Source organism: Onychomys torridus, chromosome 2, assembly GCF_903995425.1.
Source record: "Onychomys torridus chromosome 2, mOncTor1.1, whole genome shotgun sequence".
In the NCBI taxonomy this organism is placed as follows: domain Eukaryota; kingdom Metazoa; phylum Chordata; class Mammalia; order Rodentia; family Cricetidae; genus Onychomys; species Onychomys torridus.
The window spans coordinates 67,466,369-67,484,549 of record NC_050444.1 but is presented as its reverse complement, the minus strand read 5'-3'; the positions used below and the strand labels follow the sequence as shown (position 1 = coordinate 67,484,549).

Genomic DNA, 18,181 nt, shown 5'->3' with positions numbered 1-18,181 from the left:
GCTGCTCACTATGCCCATATCCTATCAGGAGCTAGAGGAGGCTGTATTTTAGAGACGGTGTCCAGTATGTTGCCTGGGAAGAGATGGAGTCTGGCTTGTGAGACTCAGGCCTTGCTCTCCTCCCTCTGTGTTTCCTGAGACGTTAATGGGAGAGGTGAGTTCCTGCTAGTAAGACAAGCTAGTGCGGATAAAATCCAGCATGGCAAGTCTTACTTCAAAATGGACTAATTAGTTTTGTTTAAAAAGAAAACAGAAGACTGAAAAAAGTAGGATGAAAGTGAAAAGCACCTGCCGAGGACCTGAGTTCAGTTCCCCGGGCTTTGGGAGGCTCATACCGCTCCTAACTCTAGCTCCAGGGGATCTTATGACCTCTGTGAATGCCTGCACTAATGTGGACGGATGGGCATGCACATGCGCGCGCGAGCACACAGACACACACACACACACACACACACACACACACACACACACAAAAGTGTTCGTGCGTGCATGCTCATGATTTGAAAGTAACAATAAATCTTTTTAAAAGAGGGAAAACAGAAGAAAAAATCAAAGGGAGGATCTTTTCCCACCCCTGCCCCTGTTCCACCTATTTCATCCGGACAAGGACACCCTCCCACGCACTTTTTATTGTCTCCAGCAAAGAGTCTGTAGAACATCACATTCTAGACCCAGATGCCTTTGGAATTCTTCAGATCCTGGTGAGAGATCAATAAAGAATTTTGGGCTCTGCCCTTGGGGGAATTTTTTTTTTCTTCATTTTCTCCTTGTGGAGAGCTGTTTGCATCTTTCCCACCTAGGTAAAGTGGCCCATTTGCATAAACATGATCCTTTTGGAAGGTGTTCTGTGATTTCCAATCATCCCTAGAAATAAAATCACAGCTCCCATCTCACCTTCATTGAAGTGTTTTCACACTTTAGGGAATTGCTTACTGCCACCTGAATGTAGAATTGGGTGGGTGTTCAGTTTCAAACTGATACTACTCACAGCTGTCTTCAGGACTTCAAAAGGTGTCAAAGTGGCTTTGGAAGGTGTTTCTGAGGACACATTGCAGGATCCTCTTTACTATTAAAGCCATGGGGACTCACCCCACGGATTTCCCTGAGGGACGATGCTCCCAGGACATTCCCCTGAGAACGGAGTGGACATGGAGTCCTGTCGCCCTGGCAGAGCAAGTGCATTGCAGTGAGGGGAAAGCAGGGTACCATGGAAACAACTTCCTTTCTGCATTTCACCATAAGAACGAGATAGGGAGAAATGTGCTTTTGGAGCAGAAGCAACTCTAGTGAAATAGCATGGCTCTTAAAAGAAACGCAGCTGGGGATGTAGCTCAGAGGGAGAGTACTCCCCTTGTATGCACAAGGGCCTACATTTGATTCTGGGCACTTCTAAACAAATAAAATGAAACTGGGATTGGATTGCAGCCTCATTTACAATGACCTTGTGATCAGCACATAGCCCTTCTCCGTTTCTTTTCTTTACTTGCCCCCCATGCACACACATGTGTGTGTTCATATGTGTGTGCATGTGGAAGCTGAGGGACAATCTTGGTCCTCACCTTTCACCTTGTTTGAGACAGGATCTCTTTGTTCTTCAAGGCTTTCTATACTGGGCCACATGCCCTAGGAAGCCTCCAAGGACTCTCTCTCATCTCCATCTCCCATTTCAACCTAACAGCACTGGGTTACAGATGTACCCTACACTCCCAGCTTTGTACACAGATTCTGAGGAATCAAACTCAGGCCCTCACAGTGCTTTATCTACTGAGCCATCTCCCCATCTCAGTCTCAGTTTCTTGATCTGTAAAGTGGGCATCATCCCATGCCACCTAAGTTGGTGGTTAAGATGCAGTGACAGGTGTAGCACGTCAATTCCCCCTTGTCGATTTTCTTGTATGGTTGCGGAATTTTAGCAGAGACCACAAATGGGCAAAAAGAACTGGTGTAGCTTCTTTAAATCCCTAGTGTACTCAGCCAAGCATATGGAAACCATCAAGGCAGATGCTGGAGATGACAGCAATCTTTAGCCCCCAAGTCCCTAATGAGAGGCGCTCAGCTGCCTGTGACAGTAGTCAAGGCTTGCTGAATGGAGATGCTTGATTTTGGGCTGCACCATAGCCCAGTTATAATTGGGGCTGACATCACCCCCTCAGGATGAGTTTCCCAAAACATTATCCATCCTTAGTAATGAACCACACACACAAATCAATAGATAGACAGACAGACAGACAGACAGATAGATAGATAGATAGATAGATGATTGATAGATGATAGACAGATGAAAGATACAAAGACAGATGATAGATAGATAGATAGATAGATAGATAGATAGATAGATAGATAGAGATAGATAGATGATAGATGATAGACAGGTGAAAGATAGAAAGACAGATGTTAGATAGATAGATAGATAGATAGATAGATGATAGATGAAAGATAGAAAGACAGATGATGATGATGATGATGATAGATAGATAGATAGATAGATGATAGATAGATAGATAGATAGATAGATAGATGATAGACAGATGAAAGATAGAAAGACAGATGTTAGATAGATAGATAGATAGATAGATAGATAGATAGATAGATAGATAGATAGATAGATGTAATTTTTAAAAAACCACCCTCCAGCACCCTGATGGTCCTCAGGCAGATAGCCTCAGGGAAGCCCTATATCTTTCTGAATAAGCACAGGACCCACCATCACCTCTGCTTCCATCCCATGGTAGCACAGCTACCTGGGCATTTCATAATCACCGTGCTAATGACAATGCTATCTCAGCCTTAATTCATATGTGATAGTTTCATTATTGATTTTGTGCCCCTCGCATAATAAGCAGATAAAGTCACAACTACTGTGTAAGTAATGAGTTTGACTTTGGTGTCTGCCTCCAACAGGAGCTGATTTTTCTCCAATATTAATAACCACATCATGACGTTAAAGATTTCAGTGGGCTAACGTGACATTTCTCTTTTGTTCTCATTTGTTTTGTTTTGTTTTTAGGGTCAAGTTGTGTTCCGGAACGGAGAGAGAATGGGAACCATTAAATTTACTCAATTTCAAGGTAGGCTTTTTGATGCTTATTCTTTCCAGCTGACGGCATTTATATTCAGGGATGTTGTGTTTCTGCAATAAAAGGCATCAGAAGAGATGGAAATCTGATATGAGATTCCAGATAGAACAAGAGTCGATAGGAAATGCTTCCCCGTGAGAACATGAGTTACAGCTATGTGGAAAATTGTTTCTCAAATGCCTAGCTCCCCAAGCCTACCCCATGTGACTCCTAGACTTTCAGAAAAGGGGAGCATGGGTAAGTCAATAACAATATGCTGAGAAACCTGCGTCATTTCGGGATTTGATCACAGAAGTGTTCAACAGACCCCCAGGCCAATGTAATGATCCCCACATCTCCATCATCCAGCGGAGGCCATTACCTGCATTTAGCCAGTCTTGTGTTATCTTAGCTCACCCCCACGCACCCCCATCAACTTTTTGCTAGTCATTGTAAAACCACTCCTAGACATTAGCTCGTTTCAATATATAAAAACTTTGGTGTGCATTTCTTCTAGAGGACCTTACCACTGTACCTACAAAAACATTTCACAGTTCTTAATGTCTTTCTACGCCCCATCTATCAGTCCTCCAACCATTTCAAAGCTGACAGTTTAATGGAGAACCCTCACAAGGTCCAACAATCACACAGTCCGGGGTGTCTCCTTAGTGTCTGTTTTATTACACCCTCCACTCTCTCCACCTCTGCCCACCTACACACACACACACACACACACACACACACACACACACACACACACACACTTTTTATTTACCACTTAATGTTCTGCAGGAACCAGTCCATTTGGTGGATTTTGCTGCTTCTGCTAGAGTCAAGGTGGGGCTCAGAAACCACTCCAGCCGTGCTCTGTGTGTCCTGAGAACACAGTTCAGAGAGGGGTGATAGCTTGACACAGTCCTCAGAGCATACAGGGGAGCAGGGCTGGACACTCCTTGAGACGGTTGCCTCTGTTAGGCCCAGTGTGGTCATGATGATTGTGGTTAGCCTGTCCCACTGGAGGGACCATTTCTAAGAGCACTGCTTCTTGGCATCTTGACAAGGAATGAAGGCCTCTGCTTTGAACAGATCCCACAGTCATTCCAGGGAAAGGCAGAATTAAAGTAAGCTCTTCAGATTCATTCCAACGAATCCCACCAGGCTCCCGATCAGTCTGGAGAGGTGTTTCTCAGCCTGCCTCCTCCCAATGCCATCGTGCAGTTTACCCATTCATCTTCCCGTGGCAGGTAATTGAAACGCATGTCAGCTCTCTAGCGTGCACAAAAGGTGTCATCTTAGGCAAATGTAATTATTTTCCCATTTGTTAAGTCTTCTTCATTGGCTGAACAAAGCAAGCATCCTAGCAAAAATGCTTGTTTTTTGAATGATTGCAACTAAATCCTTTTGTCACATTTCTAGTTCTCAAATTATATCACTCGCACAAGGTAGTTTGTAAAATATGGGTTACTTGATCACAGCAGTGCATGCTGATTTTATGGCCTTTTTTGTTTTCATATGTTAAGTTTCGACATCAGTGCCAGCAACTGTGACATATCTGAATTCGTAGGGCGGACAGCACAGCAAACAGTACATCAGGGGCAGGTTTGTGGTCCTGCCCAGAACGAGCCAAGCATCACTCCTCTAGGAGCAGTGGCACCCCCATGTGAGACCAGTAGTAGGGAAGTCTGGGAAGTTAATGCTTCCATTTGTAGGCTCAACCCAGAGCCACGATAATGCATAGGAACAAATACCCAGAATCCTTCACTTTGGATGAAATACTTCCAAAGGATGTTGACTTTTCTCCCCAGAGGTCATAGCAGCTGCAGCCTCAGCTGCCCATGTAGAAACCTACTACTGCCCATTCATGTCCCCCATAGTAGCCCCTCTCCCTTCCCTGCCCACTGACCATGCCCCCATCACCATATCCTAGAACCCTCCTCTACATAGTTTATGCGTATGCGTCCTTCTCTGGTGGACAATAAGCTCTGCACCCTAGATGGCAGGTGAGGCCATCCTGTAGCGCCACACTCACCCTGACTGTGCTCAGTTCCAATTCTACACATTTTCTTCTCATCCTCCATCCACTCTGCCTTCTCCTGAGCCCTGTGTGGATGGAAATGAATATTGGAGAAGTAGCTTTTTCTTCCCCTTTAAGAGCAAAAGATTCCCTGTAACTGCCTCTTCTAAATGTGTAGCAGGGAGGAAGCCAAGCAGGGCGTGATTAGGCCTTGTTTGACGTTCCCATAGAAGACCCAGCATCTGCTCCAGGCAGCCTGGCTTCATTAGGCCCGCTTGTGAGACTGACGGATGGTGGCTTCCTTGAGATATAAAGGACAGCCTCTGGGGCTGGTATCTGCACACCTGATCTGAAGGGATGGGATCTTGCCGGTTCTTAATGCTGTAATTGTCATTCATAATGTACCTCAAGCAGTGGAGGCCCCTCCTCTCCATGCACACCCTTAATTGCCGCCTGGTCTTCTGGGTGCACAGATATGGATGCAGCTTCTTCTTTCCCCAGCGTCTGCCTGGTGCTTTGCTGAGCCCTCCAGGGGAGCACCGAGCTGAATAAGATACATTTTCTGCCCCCCATCCCACCCCCCTGTCTGGGGACTTCATAATCTCTCTGGCCAAATGTCAGTGCCCATAAAGGGAGGAAGACACTTCCTGGAACCCATTAGAGAACTTTCAGAGCAGTTTGGCCCTGGCTGGAGACTCCTGAGGCCGGTTCTTAAGGTCCTTTCCTGTCTCCTGACACACACTGCAGCACCCTTCACGAGCCACAGTCTGAAAGGCTGCCTCAGTGGACTCAAACACTGGCTTATGGAAGACTGGAGATGTAGTCCCCTGAACCTCAGCACACTCTAGCAGGGCCATGGGCCAGCAGGGACAGAAGGACACTAGCGAAGGTGGACTTACTGGGACCAGGGGATTGTCCCCTGTCTTCACCATCTAGAAGGAGCCCCCTCAGGAAGGGGGCCCAGAAGATTGACGACCTCATGCTTCACAGAGTCGCAGACTGTGTGCTATAAGGAGCCCTGACTCTCCATGCCTCTGCTTGAATACCTCCAGGGACGGGGAGCTCATCCCCCTCCTGTGAAAACATCATTGCTTCCCAGGGAGTGCAGCTTAATTGCTCTGAATTTTCGTTTCAGAGTTTATTTAAAGAATAGTGAAATAAAAGACAATTGTGTCCCTTGCTTGGAGAGTGGCTGAGTACTCAGTGACATGGTGCTGCCATGTGTCTGGCTAGGTGACTGGCATGGAGGACTGGTATGACAGCTGCTGATGTCCTCCTCACCTGGCCGTACTCCGCACTGACCCGAAGTGTCAGCTGGCCTCACACTCCTCACTGGCACATGAAAGACCCTCTGGCTTGTCCATCCTCATTTCCCTCGCTAATCCCCATAGCCCACTTCCTCAGTGGATGACCCCACAGCCTCCTGCTTAGTGAGAACACTGCGTTTGTGTGTTCCCCCCAAACGCGCATTGCCTGTGTGTGTGTGTGTGTGTGTGTGTGTGTGTGTGTGTGTGTGTGTGTCTTGAATTTGCCTCAATGCCATGGGGTTGTGTGGCTTTCAGTTTTTTCCTGTTTTCATGGTTGTTGATGCTTTATACCCAGCACTGTTTTTAATTACTCTTCTGCTTCCTTGGTGGAAGTGCATCTTGACCAGGACTCCTCCCTACTGTCTCCATGGATACGGCATCCCGCATCCACTCCCCAGTTACCAGCACCAGCTTATCTTAAACGTTGTCTCCTCGTGAATAATAAGGTCCTTATTCGCATCCCCTTATGGATTCAACTGGGACTTCTGGGGGCTGTTGGGTCAGAAAGTGTGTGCACATTAAATGTGGGTACATCTGCCAGATCTCTCTTCCCTGTGACTGTATGTGCTTCCTGATACTAACCCAAGAATGCCTATGTCCCTCCTTCCCACCTGTGGTGTCCCTGGTATCTCCCTCCCTCCCCCTCTTCTCTTCTTTCCTCCCCTCTCCCCTGCAGTCCAAAGAATAAACTAAGTTTATTAAGACTGTGGCTTTCATGTCCACTCCCTACCATACTAGGCACCTGGGCCATTTGTGAACTGGCAGTTCTGACCTCTGACCTTTTTTATTAGCCTTAAGCTTCAAAAGTGTTTTCCAGTCTGCCTCTGCTCTGTAAATTTCAAGTCCTTATGGAGCAGAACTTTTAAGTTTGGGTATGTACACCCCCTATTATAAGGTCTTCTGCTTTGTGTTTCTCAAGTTTTTGATAGTTGGATCTTCTTTTTTCTCTGTGCCTTGTTTTGTTTCTGACACAATCTCCCACAGCTCAGGCTATCGGGAACCCACTTTGTAGCCTGGCCTGTAGACCACATCAAACTTGTGATCCCTCTGCCTCAAGCTCCTAAATTCTAGGATTACAGGGATTCACCACTCCAGCAGGCCAATAATTCAACCTTAACTCATATGTTTGCTGCCCTTAGAGTCCAGTAAGAACGGGCATTTTGGGGGCTAGGATAGAGACCATGTCACACAGAGCACAGAGGACAGGATAAAGACCATGTCACACAGAGGACAGGATAGAGACCATGTCACACAGAGCACAAAGGACAGGATAGAGACCATGTCACACAGAGGACAGGATAGAGACCATGTCACACAGAGGACAGAGGACAGGATAGAGACCATGTCACACAGAGCACAGAGGACAGGATAAAGACCATGTCACACAGAGGACAGGATAGAGACCATGTCACACAGAGCATGGAGGACAGGATAGAGATCATGTCACACAGAGCACAAAGGACAGGATAGAGACCATGTCACACAGAGGACAGGATAAAGACCATGTCACACAGAGGACAGGATAGAGACCATGTCACACAGAGCATGGAGGACAGGATAGAGATCATGTCACACAGAGCACAAAGGACAGGATAGAGACCATGTCACACAGAGGACAGGATAGAGACCATGTCACACAGAGCATGGAGGACAGGATAGAAACCATGTCACACAGAGAACAGGGGACAGGATAGAGACCATGTCACACAGAGGACAGGATAGAGACCATGTCACACAGTATGGAGCCAACTAGAGCAGAAGGCTGACGACACACTTACCCTCCTGCCCAGGCAACGCAGCCCAGAGAGGAGGCCACGTCACTCCCACTGTCTCCTAGACGCTCCTTGGCCCACAGCCTGGGAATATTTTCAGACTGGACATTTTTCGGCATCCAAATTGTCACCAATAGGATCTATTTTTTCTAGGTGCCCAAATGCAAATTTTGAAAAGAAAGATGATAATAATAATTCTCTTTTAAATAGAATGTAAGGAAAAACTAGGATTATTCTATGGAAGTGAGACTCTTCGTTTCATAATATTTTTAGCCTCTAAGAACCAGAAATTGTCCGCACTGGGAGTCTAGAGTGTGGCCCAGTGGCTCTCCAATCCATCTTTGTAATGAGGTCAACTTGGGAAGCTTTTGAAAAATACAATCCCCCAGGATCCACTTATTAACCTCTGGGGTTCTATGATGAATGGGCTGGTACCCAGACATCTGAATGTTCCAGAGCCCTGGGACTCTAAGTCCCAACTAAGGCAAGAGTCACCAGAGCACTCAAAGCAGCTGGAGAAAGAGAGGTCCAGAGAAAGGGGGGAGGTCACACCAAGAGCTGACCGCATGAGGACAGGGCACCAGCCAGTGACAGCCATTATAATGGCCCCTCCCCCTGCTGGGATGGTCTTCTCTCCAGGCTGTACACACACCCTGTGAGCTCTGGTTTATAAGTCCCAGTGTGGATCCATGTGGACCACATGATCCACAGGCTGAGAACCTGGAAGTTCCGGGCCAGCAAGCTGGCTCAGTGAGTAAAATCACTTTCCATTGATGGACTGTCAGTCTGAAGTTGGTCCCCAAAAGCCATTGTGAGCCAGGCGGTGGTGGCACACGCCTTTAATCCCAGCACTCAGGAGGCAGAGGCAGGCAGATCTCTGTGAGTCTGAGGCCAGCCTGGGCTACCAAGTGAGTTCCAGTACAGGTTCCAAAGCTACACAAAGAAACCCTGTCTCGGGGAGGGGGCGGGGAGCCATTGTGGAAGAAAACAACCAACTCCCAGCAACAGCAACTGTTCCCTGACCCTTACACCCCTACACACTTTTGCTACAGGTGTTGGCTTCACGTCAGGCCAGCACATGGCCAGTGGATGGAAGAACAGAGAGGGGGCAGGCGCCTTGTAGATACCTGTAACCCCGGCTGCTGGCAGGCTGAAGCAAGAGGACCACAAATTCAAGGCCAGCCTTGGAAACTTCCAAGTTCAAAGCCAGCCCATGCAATTTAGTGAGACCATGTTAAAAACAAAATCGACTTGATTGGGGATGTGGAGGCAGGGGAGCCACCATGAAAGTAGAGACATCAATGCAGCGTGTCTGAAGATGAGCAAGGCTCACTCGCTCTTTGTGGATTAAACAGCTACCATTTCCTGTTAGTTGAGCCAGCAGTGAGACACTTGGTATATGTTCTGCTCATGAACCCACAGCTACTCTGAAGTTCACAGATTATGATTTTTAAATGAAATTGATTGATTGATTGATTGATTGATTGATTGTCATTCTGGGGATCAAACTCAGCACCTTTCACATGCTAGGCAAGGGCTCTACCAGCTAGGCTGATCTCCAACCCTTGGAGATCTTGTCTTTATTTTGCTTTTATTGCTGTTGTTGCTGAGACAGGCTCTCATTATGTAGCTCAGGCTGGCCCCAAACTTGCAATTCTCCTACCTCAGCCTCCCTAGTGCGGAGACAGCAGGTACACACCACATCACTGCATTCTGTATGTTTCACATCTTTCTGTCTTCCCTCCCAGCATGGAGACTGGCCCCTTGCAGGTGCCTGACAGTGACTGAAGGCTGTAGTGTAACTCAAGGACTTAGTATAACACTTCTGTGACATGCCCCAGGCTGCCTAGTCAAGGGTGTGGGAGTAACTTTGACTTTGTACTGCCTTTGGAAAGTTATCGAGGGTTTGAGCCCCTAAGCTGGGCTCAGCATGCTAATAAGTATGCAATGAATAGAGGCAGGATGATGGGCAGCGCTGCTGAGCATGAGCAGGAGAAATGCCCTGAAGCAGAGGCGCTCCTTGGGCACAGCCCCATGTGACTTCAAGCCCTTCCTTCGCCAGCCTGAGGTCCATCTCTCCTCTCTGGACAGGGGAGTTAGGTCATGGTTTCCAAGCAATAATGCAAAAATCTGCTAGCCCCTGGAGCCTCCAAGTATCGCCTCCTGGGAGAAATTATGGTGATTGTGATCTTCGTGGGAAGGTGAATATTACTTCATTTCCATGGGACAGTGCATAGAGCAGGTTGTGTGAATCTGTAGGGCAGGCTATGTGGTTGTGGACGCCATGGGATCCCTGCAGCGCCACTTCCCTGGGTCCTGAGGATTTGTTCAGTGGGCCTGCATATTTCATGTGCTACCTCCCCATGCTGAATAAATAAATCAGGACCTCCTCCTCCTAGCAATGGGAGCTGACTGGGAAGCCTGTGGGGCTGAGGACTTCAAAAGGTGCCTGCAGGGTTGCTAGAGCCCCTGCAGAGTGTGTTAATATGACATTTAAGACCCTAGGTGACCCAAGCAAATAGCAGCTACCTGCAGAGTGTGGACCTCTATGAGTTTTACAGTTCTTTCCCTGAAGTCTAGGAAGCAGGCAGAAGTGTGGCCTAGGAGATTGCCCAGCATGCACCCCGAATGCTTACAACGGATAAGCAGGGCTTCTGTACTTCTGCAAACTCTGTCTAGGCTGGAGTCCGTGCTCTGTCTCTGACATCAAATCCATGGCCCTAACTCAAGGGGCTGCTTGTGCGAGTCTCTTGGTGGCGTGGGACATGGCTGGCCAGCTCCATGGTCACATTGCCTCTTTCCTTGGGTGCTAAGATTCTCCTGCCTGTGGCTGACTGCTCCTCCCCAGGCTCCTGTGCTCTCTGCCTATTACTAAAGGTTGGTACTCTCCAGTGCTGCATTTAGCCCTTCATCCTGCTGGGCTTTCCCTGGGGTCTCATATCTGCATGCTAGGATGAGATTCTCCCAGTTCCCATGCAGATGGCCCTGCCTCACCTTTGCCCTGGGCTCCAGACCCAAGGATGTCTTCATCAAGGTATTCCACCGAGCAGCTCAACCTCAAGACATTTAACATGTGACCCCTTCCTGGGTTTCCCCCTCATAAAATCACATCTTTAGGCCTCTGTCATCCAGCCCAGAATGCTGAGTAACTAGCTCGTTCCCACTCACCTGCCCTTTGTCACCCAGTGCCCTGTGTTACTTGGGAAAAGTCAACAATTTTCTTGCCACCTTCCAAAGCCATTTTTATCCTTGACAATGGCCAATACAGTGAACTAAAGCCAAGAAATAGTAAGGAGGAGGAAGGCATACAGAACTGGCCAACAAGGTGGAAGAACACACTTAACAGGCTTTAGAGGAAACAAGAGCCGTGGGGTACTGCTCAATATGGCTCGACAGAGCAGCATGGCTTCTGAGCCACCCCAGTTCCACCTCAGCATACACTCACAGGACAGTCCTGTCCAGAATGAAGGAAGAGGTGGTCCCCAATGCCTATGGCTGGTGGAATGCCTACAGTGCTTTGGAATTCTCACTTACCAGGGATTTCAGGAGATTGTGGGTGCCGCCCAGGGGAAATATAATATAGTTCAGGGGAGCTGGGGGCTGCCATCAAGGGAACGGTCTGTCTGTGCTGTCCCATCCTTGAGGTACACAGCACAGGGTGGGCATCCTGCTGAGGTTCCAGCCCAGGACAGTTACAAGCTTTATGATCCTAACTGGAATAGGTGTTTGAAGAAGGGGAAGCTGCATATATCCAGGGTCCATGAAAGCCTCCAGATGCAAGCCTGGGACCCTCGCTGACTGGCCACTATCTCTTGTTCTCCACAGACAGCAGAGAGGTGAAAGTGGGCGAGTACAATGCAGTGGCTGACACACTGGAGATCATCAATGACACCATCAGGTTCCAGGGTAAGGCTTGCGGACTTCCTAAAGGGCACCCCCACATGGGAGATGCTCACAGGGTCTTTGGCTTTGTGAGATCAAGAGAGCATCCTTAACACATCTACTCACTCACTGAGCACAGACTCGCACTCACTCTGTGGGGTCCAGCTCCTGGGGTGAATCTATGGAGTTTGGGAACTAATAGGTCCCTTCTCTTTGCCTCTGGCCCTTTGTCCTTTGTTTCTGCTTCTCCTATGACCACCATTGCTTTACATGGAAAGGGACCAGGAGCCCCTTTCTGGGACTTATTTCTCTCTGAATTTCCTGTTGTCAGCCAGGATCTGGTATGTTGGAAGCTTGATGACAGTTAATGAAAACACTAAAGCATCAAGTGGATGCCTGGGTAAATGGATATAGAGATGTATGGGTGAGTAGGTGGATAAATGGATGAGTGGATGGATATGGATGAATGTGTGGGTTGGTCGGTGAGTGGATGGATAGATGGATAAATGAATAGGTTGGTGAGTAGTGGCTGAGTATATAAGTAGATAGCACAGATAAAAGCCTGGAAATGAGTTGGGTGGGTGTGTAGACGGGAGGGTGGATAGATATATACAGATAAATGGATGGATGCATGAATACATGAATAACTGGATACGTGGATTAATTAATATAGACATATGGATAGCTTCATGCATGCATACATACATGCAGCTATGGATGAGTAATTAGTGGCTGAATAGTTGGACAAATGCATAGAGGCATGGATGGACTCATGGACAGGTAGATTGGATGGACAGCCTAGCCTCTGGATAGCAGTGGAGGAAACTGGAATTCTGTGGCATCCAGACAATTTTTGCTTGGACCATATTAGGTCATCAGGAATTTGTCTGTAACTACTCATTAAACCCAAGACCACCAAACAAAGCTCTCTTACAGCGCCTTTGGTGGGACTTGGTCCTCTCCACCCATGATCTATAGACCTCAACTTCTAGAGCATTGCAGAGATCCAGTTAATGTCCATGTGTATCACCTGAGTATCTCCTCCATTATCAGCCATCCTCCCCACCTCACCTGAGAGAGCCAACACCAGGCACAGAGTGGCATGTTATAGTTCACACACCCACCAAAAATTAATGAATGTGGTCTTTTGTACATTTAAAAAAAACATCTCAGGCCAGGTGGTCATGGAGCATGCCTTGAATCTCAGCACTGGGGAGGCAGAAGCAGATGGATCTCTGTGAATTCAAGGCCAGCCTGGTCTACGGAGCAAGTTCTAGGATAGCCAGGGCTACACAGAGAAAGCCTGTCTGGAAAAAAAAAAAAAGAAAGAAAGAAAGAAAGAAAGAAAGAAAGAAAGAAAGAAAGAAAGAAAGAAAGAAAGGAAGGAAGGAAAGGAACAGCTCAGAAATGCTGTCAACCCAAATCCACACAGCCTGCGGAGGACATAGCCTGTGCTAACCTCCAGAGTTCTAATCTTGAGAGACCTGTCTGCTTCTGCACTGAGGGTAGGGGAGCTTTGGGAATAAGGATTCTGGGTACTGAGCTCCTGGCCGGGTGTTGGCCCAGCGCGCAGTAGGCCCAGGCTCTATCACCAGCACTGGAGAAGTTGACAGAGGGAAAGCGTCAAACGCAAAATAAGAGAAGACAGGCTGACAGCGAAACACGTTTTCTCTGTGGTCCCAGTGTTCAGAGAGGGGGTTTGCTCTGTGCTGCGACCCTAAGACCTCTGTGAAGGGACCATCTCTGCAGTTCTCCATCTCCTCAGAAATCTGCCTGGCCAAACTGCCTCAGTTCTTCCAATGTTGCCACACCTTGGTGCCTGCCCCTGTGCTGTGTCTGGTGACGGCCAGCCACTCTTCTTACCCTCCAACAGTTGCCTCCCACTGCCCACTCCAGGGAGCATCTCCTGACTCCATCCTGGGGGCTGTTCTCTGCTGCCTGCTGGGTACTCAGGCTATCCTATGCCTGAGACTAGCCCACCCCTGCGCTGCATCCGCAGGAGCTGTTTGCACAGTGGGAGACCTGGTCTTGTCAGCAAGCCACTTACCAGCTCTAGAAGCCACAAAACACCTAGAAGATTGTTCAACCCACCACCCACAAGGGTGATGGATGAGTCAAGTGGGAAGGGTCTAATATTTATATCTTATTTCTAGGGCATAGATAAGCTGAGTGTCCATACATTAAACCTCCATCGGTTCATCTCTCTTGTCGCCACATCTCCTGCAGCCAGCACTCAGAAATTAGTGTTGCCTCATATTGCTCCGTTCTTTCCCCAAGGCTCTATGCGTGCTCTCCACCCCCGAGGGCAGCGACTGTGTCTTGTTCATTATGCGTCCTTAGTGTCCAGCATCGGGCCTGGCTAATAGAAGGTGATTATCAATGGCGGATGGATGCGTGAGGAATGAACGAAAATAAAATCCAGGGCTGCATCTAGCACATCTGTTCGGCATTCCCATCATGCTCCCGTGGTTCTAGCTGAGACGTACTCAGGGGAGGTGCCGTTCCGTAAAGAAGGAGGGGGGGGATAGAGTGAGGAGGTTGTGTGTGAGGAGACGGTATTGCAGGAGATGGTAAAGTTGTAGCTGAACGAGGGGCCCAAACTCACTAGTAATCATTTCATCACTGTCCCAAACCTCGGGGCCTGGAGAGGGGCTTGTTTCCAGCCAGGAACCCTAAGGACTTGCCCTTGAGTTTGGGAGCAGAAAGACCCCTGAGCCAGCCTCAACTCAATACGTTCTGGGTGGAGAGGAAGTTTGTTGGTATGAAGCTCTGGCTTCTGGAAGGGAAAAATGCTGTCCATCTGTCTGTCTGCTTTGGGCCTCTCCCATGAATCAGTCTCTCCCTCTCCCCCTCCTCTCTCTCTCTCTCTCTCTCTCTCTCTCTCTCTCTCTCTCTCTCTCTCTCCTTGGGACTTTTCCATAACACTCTGGACAGTCCCCAGATCCCTTAGAACCCACTGTTTTTCTAGGTCCCTTGGAGATCGGAGATCTCCATTGTTCCCACTGAACTTGCAAACACAGGTTTTCAGCCCAGGTGAGGGGGCTTGTCCTCCACCCTGCAGCTGCCTGCCTGTTCCCTAGCTTGTCTCCTGGCAATGGAGGCATAACTGAGGCACTGCCCCAGGGTCACCAGCATCCCTGACAGGGCTCTGGCCTTGGCCACTGCTCTGCACCCTCCTGGCAGATTTCACTTCTGGCCACCGGAAAGAAAGGTCTTGACGGTTCATAAGCCCACAGCAGACACCTAACCTGAGCTAGCACACGAGAGAAGAGGGTTTTCAGGAAGCCAGGGTGAGGGAGCTCCTGCCTCCCTCATCCCAGACCAACTCCGTACAAGATAACCTAAGAGCAAACAGGCAGCCACGCAGGATGAAGCATTTGTTTGAGCTTCCAAGTCCCCACCCCCTGAGTTCCTGGTGCCCTTGAAGAATGAGCCAGGCAGCCTGGCAGGCACAGAGAGAAACGGAACCCCATAGCTCCAGCCTGGCCCCAGCTCGGTGTGAAAGACAGTTAGCCAGTCTTAGGAAATAGAAAACCAAGGGACTTTTGTGATAATGACCTTGAGGCTGAGAATCTGCAGCTGGAGCATATATCTGTCATCCTAGAATTGACAGGCTGGGTGTCTGCCCTAGTGAGCAAGATCATTTATCATATTCAGGTAGGAGCCGAGTCCTTGAGACCCATGCCAAGTTCTTCAACACCACTCCCCGACCCTACCCCCACCCAGTGGCACCCAGCAGTACTTCTCTGCCTTCCCAGCCATGGTTACCTTTGGGGGTAAATGGTGATGGTTTTTCAACAGCGTAATTAGACCAAATCAAATTCTAATCTTCTAATGGCTGTTAAATGCATCACAGATCCCTTATTGGTTCTATTTAGAGAAAGATATAAGTCCTGGCTCAGGCTCCTGCTGGGCAGGCTAGCCAGCCACTAGATCCTCTCACCCAGTGGGTAGATGGGCCTGGTGTGGGGCACATATGTTGTATTTGGCCATATATTAAGGACACAGCGGCAAAACATCCTTGGAGAATGACTACCCTGGGATCTGATGGCTTCTCCTTGACCTTGCAGGGTCTGAGCCACCCAAGGACAAGACCATCATCTTGGAGCAGCTTCGAAAGATCTCCCTCCCGCTATATAGCATCCTGTCAGCCCTCACCATCCTCGGCATGATCATGGCCAGCGCCTTTCTCTTCTTCAACATCAAGAACCGGAACCAGAAGTAAGCAGCCCTACCCCATGCAGAGAGAATGCTTTTTGGATGGACCAGCCCCTCTCTCCACCAATGGAACTGGGAGTTAGCATGGCAGATTCTCTGGGAGCATTGAAATTTTTTGGATGAGGTTCCTGAAGTGTGCTGCCCAGTCACTAAGATGATTTAGGATGCACATGCACACACACACACACACACACACACACACACACACACACACACACATGGGGGCGGGGGTAGGGGGCAGCTGGACTGCTAGAGGACTGAGTTAAATAGAGTAGAAATGGGAAGCCCAAGTCCATAGACCTTCTTAGAGATCTGAACATCATCATCACAAGCAATGACATAGAAGACCCCAGAGTCCCCCGCTTGTCATCCCTACTCCCAACACCTTTAGGTATAGCTGATGGAAAGGACCACCAGGTTCAGTGACAGAGGATCCCATTGATACAGCACATGACAGTCCATTACATCATTTATTCGACCCTTCCCATGACTCCCAGTGTCACCAGGGGTCTGCTGTCCCTGAGTGACATAGCCTACCCCATTGGCTCTATCTCAGGTCCTTTGCCTAAGTGAGTGCCCTCAGCTCTCCACAGAACCTCTCCTCACTCTGAGGGACTATACTCAGCTGTAGGTGGCCAGGCCACCATTCCTTGATCTTGGCCAGGCAGCCACCTTTTCCAGTTTCCATAGCAAACCACTGAATCCAGCTCCTGCCTTGTAGTGGAAGAGACTGGACCAAAGCTAGAAGCATGTGTGTGTTGGGGAAACCCCCACATGCACCCATGGGTCATGGGGGCCATTGTCCCCAAAGCCACACTGCATTACCCACAGGCTGGTAGTGACCAGGGCAATTCCAGGGATTGGGTTTTGCTTCTCTTTCTGCTTACCAAGGAGGAACTTAGAGGCCTTGAGCTCTGATGGCTTGTTTGTTTGTTTGTTTGTTTGTTTGTTCGTTTAAGTAACTGTTTAGGTCAAACCCGTTTCCTGAAAAATAAATGCAATTTACCTAGTGTCTTTTTCCTAGCCACCTATAATTTACACATCTACTGGAACCAGTCCTGAGTGAGGGCTGCACCTGGTTATGTTTGGCTCCTGGCCTAGGCACACGGTCATTTCTCTGCTACACAGCCTTCCTGTATGTCTAATGAGATCTTAGAGCTGCAAACTGCCTCACCAGATTCATTCTCTAATTTCCCCCTCGTGGCCTCTTGGAGAAATGATTTATTCAGCTGGCTCAGCCGTTGAAAAGTCTGCAAAATCTGTGGGAACTAGATCTCCCTCCCTTCCTTCTTCCTACTCACACTTTTGCAAACCACCTCCTCCAGGAAGCACTCCAATCCTAAGATCAAACCATTCATAGAACTGCAGAACACAAAGAAAATGTCTGGGAAATAATTGGCTAAAGCCACAGTCTACAAAAGAACCATTCCAAGCCAACTGTGCTCAGCGAGTCAAATACCTCTGGGTTGGCTAAAAATTCTAGCCCTGTTGGGGCTTAGCTCAGCATTGGTTTGTTGGGCACTTGGGAATGCCTTCTACCCGTGGCCTGGTGAAGACAGGGACAGAAGGTGGCATAGGGCATGGTTACCCAACTTCTGGGGTAAGGGTTTGACTGAGGTGTTGCTACCCCATTCCCATTTACACATTGAACCACGGGAGCTTTCTGAGGACTCTAAGGGGGGCTCACTGGACACCTGATGAGCAGAGTCTCGGGGAAACCCTGGGTATTCAGGTCTCTGTGACATCCCCACTCAGGCAAGGGAGTGTGGTGTGAGGACCACCCTCCTCACTACAATCATTAGATTTAACTTGTTTTCCCAATCCTGGCCCCAGATCCTCTAAACCAAAAGTTCAAGTAGATGAAGCTGCTGGTAGCCAGTGTCACCTGGGAAGTGATAGGTAAGCTTGAGGCAGGAGGTGGGAAAATACGCA

At 48.5% G+C, this 18,181-nt stretch overlaps 1 protein-coding gene across 1 annotated transcript in view; it reads left to right on the top strand.

The window, feature by feature from the left end:
* Gabbr2 (gamma-aminobutyric acid type B receptor subunit 2) overlaps nt 1-18,181 on the top strand; it is a 353,724-nt gene that overhangs the window by 261,245 nt on the left and 74,298 nt on the right. Inside the window, exons 8-10 of the mRNA XM_036177907.1 lie at nt 3,008-3,068; nt 11,975-12,055; nt 16,102-16,252. Coding sequence (XP_036033800.1) covers nt 3,008-3,068; nt 11,975-12,055; nt 16,102-16,252 — 293 coding nt within the window. The remainder of the gene's footprint in view (nt 1-3,007; nt 3,069-11,974; nt 12,056-16,101; nt 16,253-18,181) is intronic.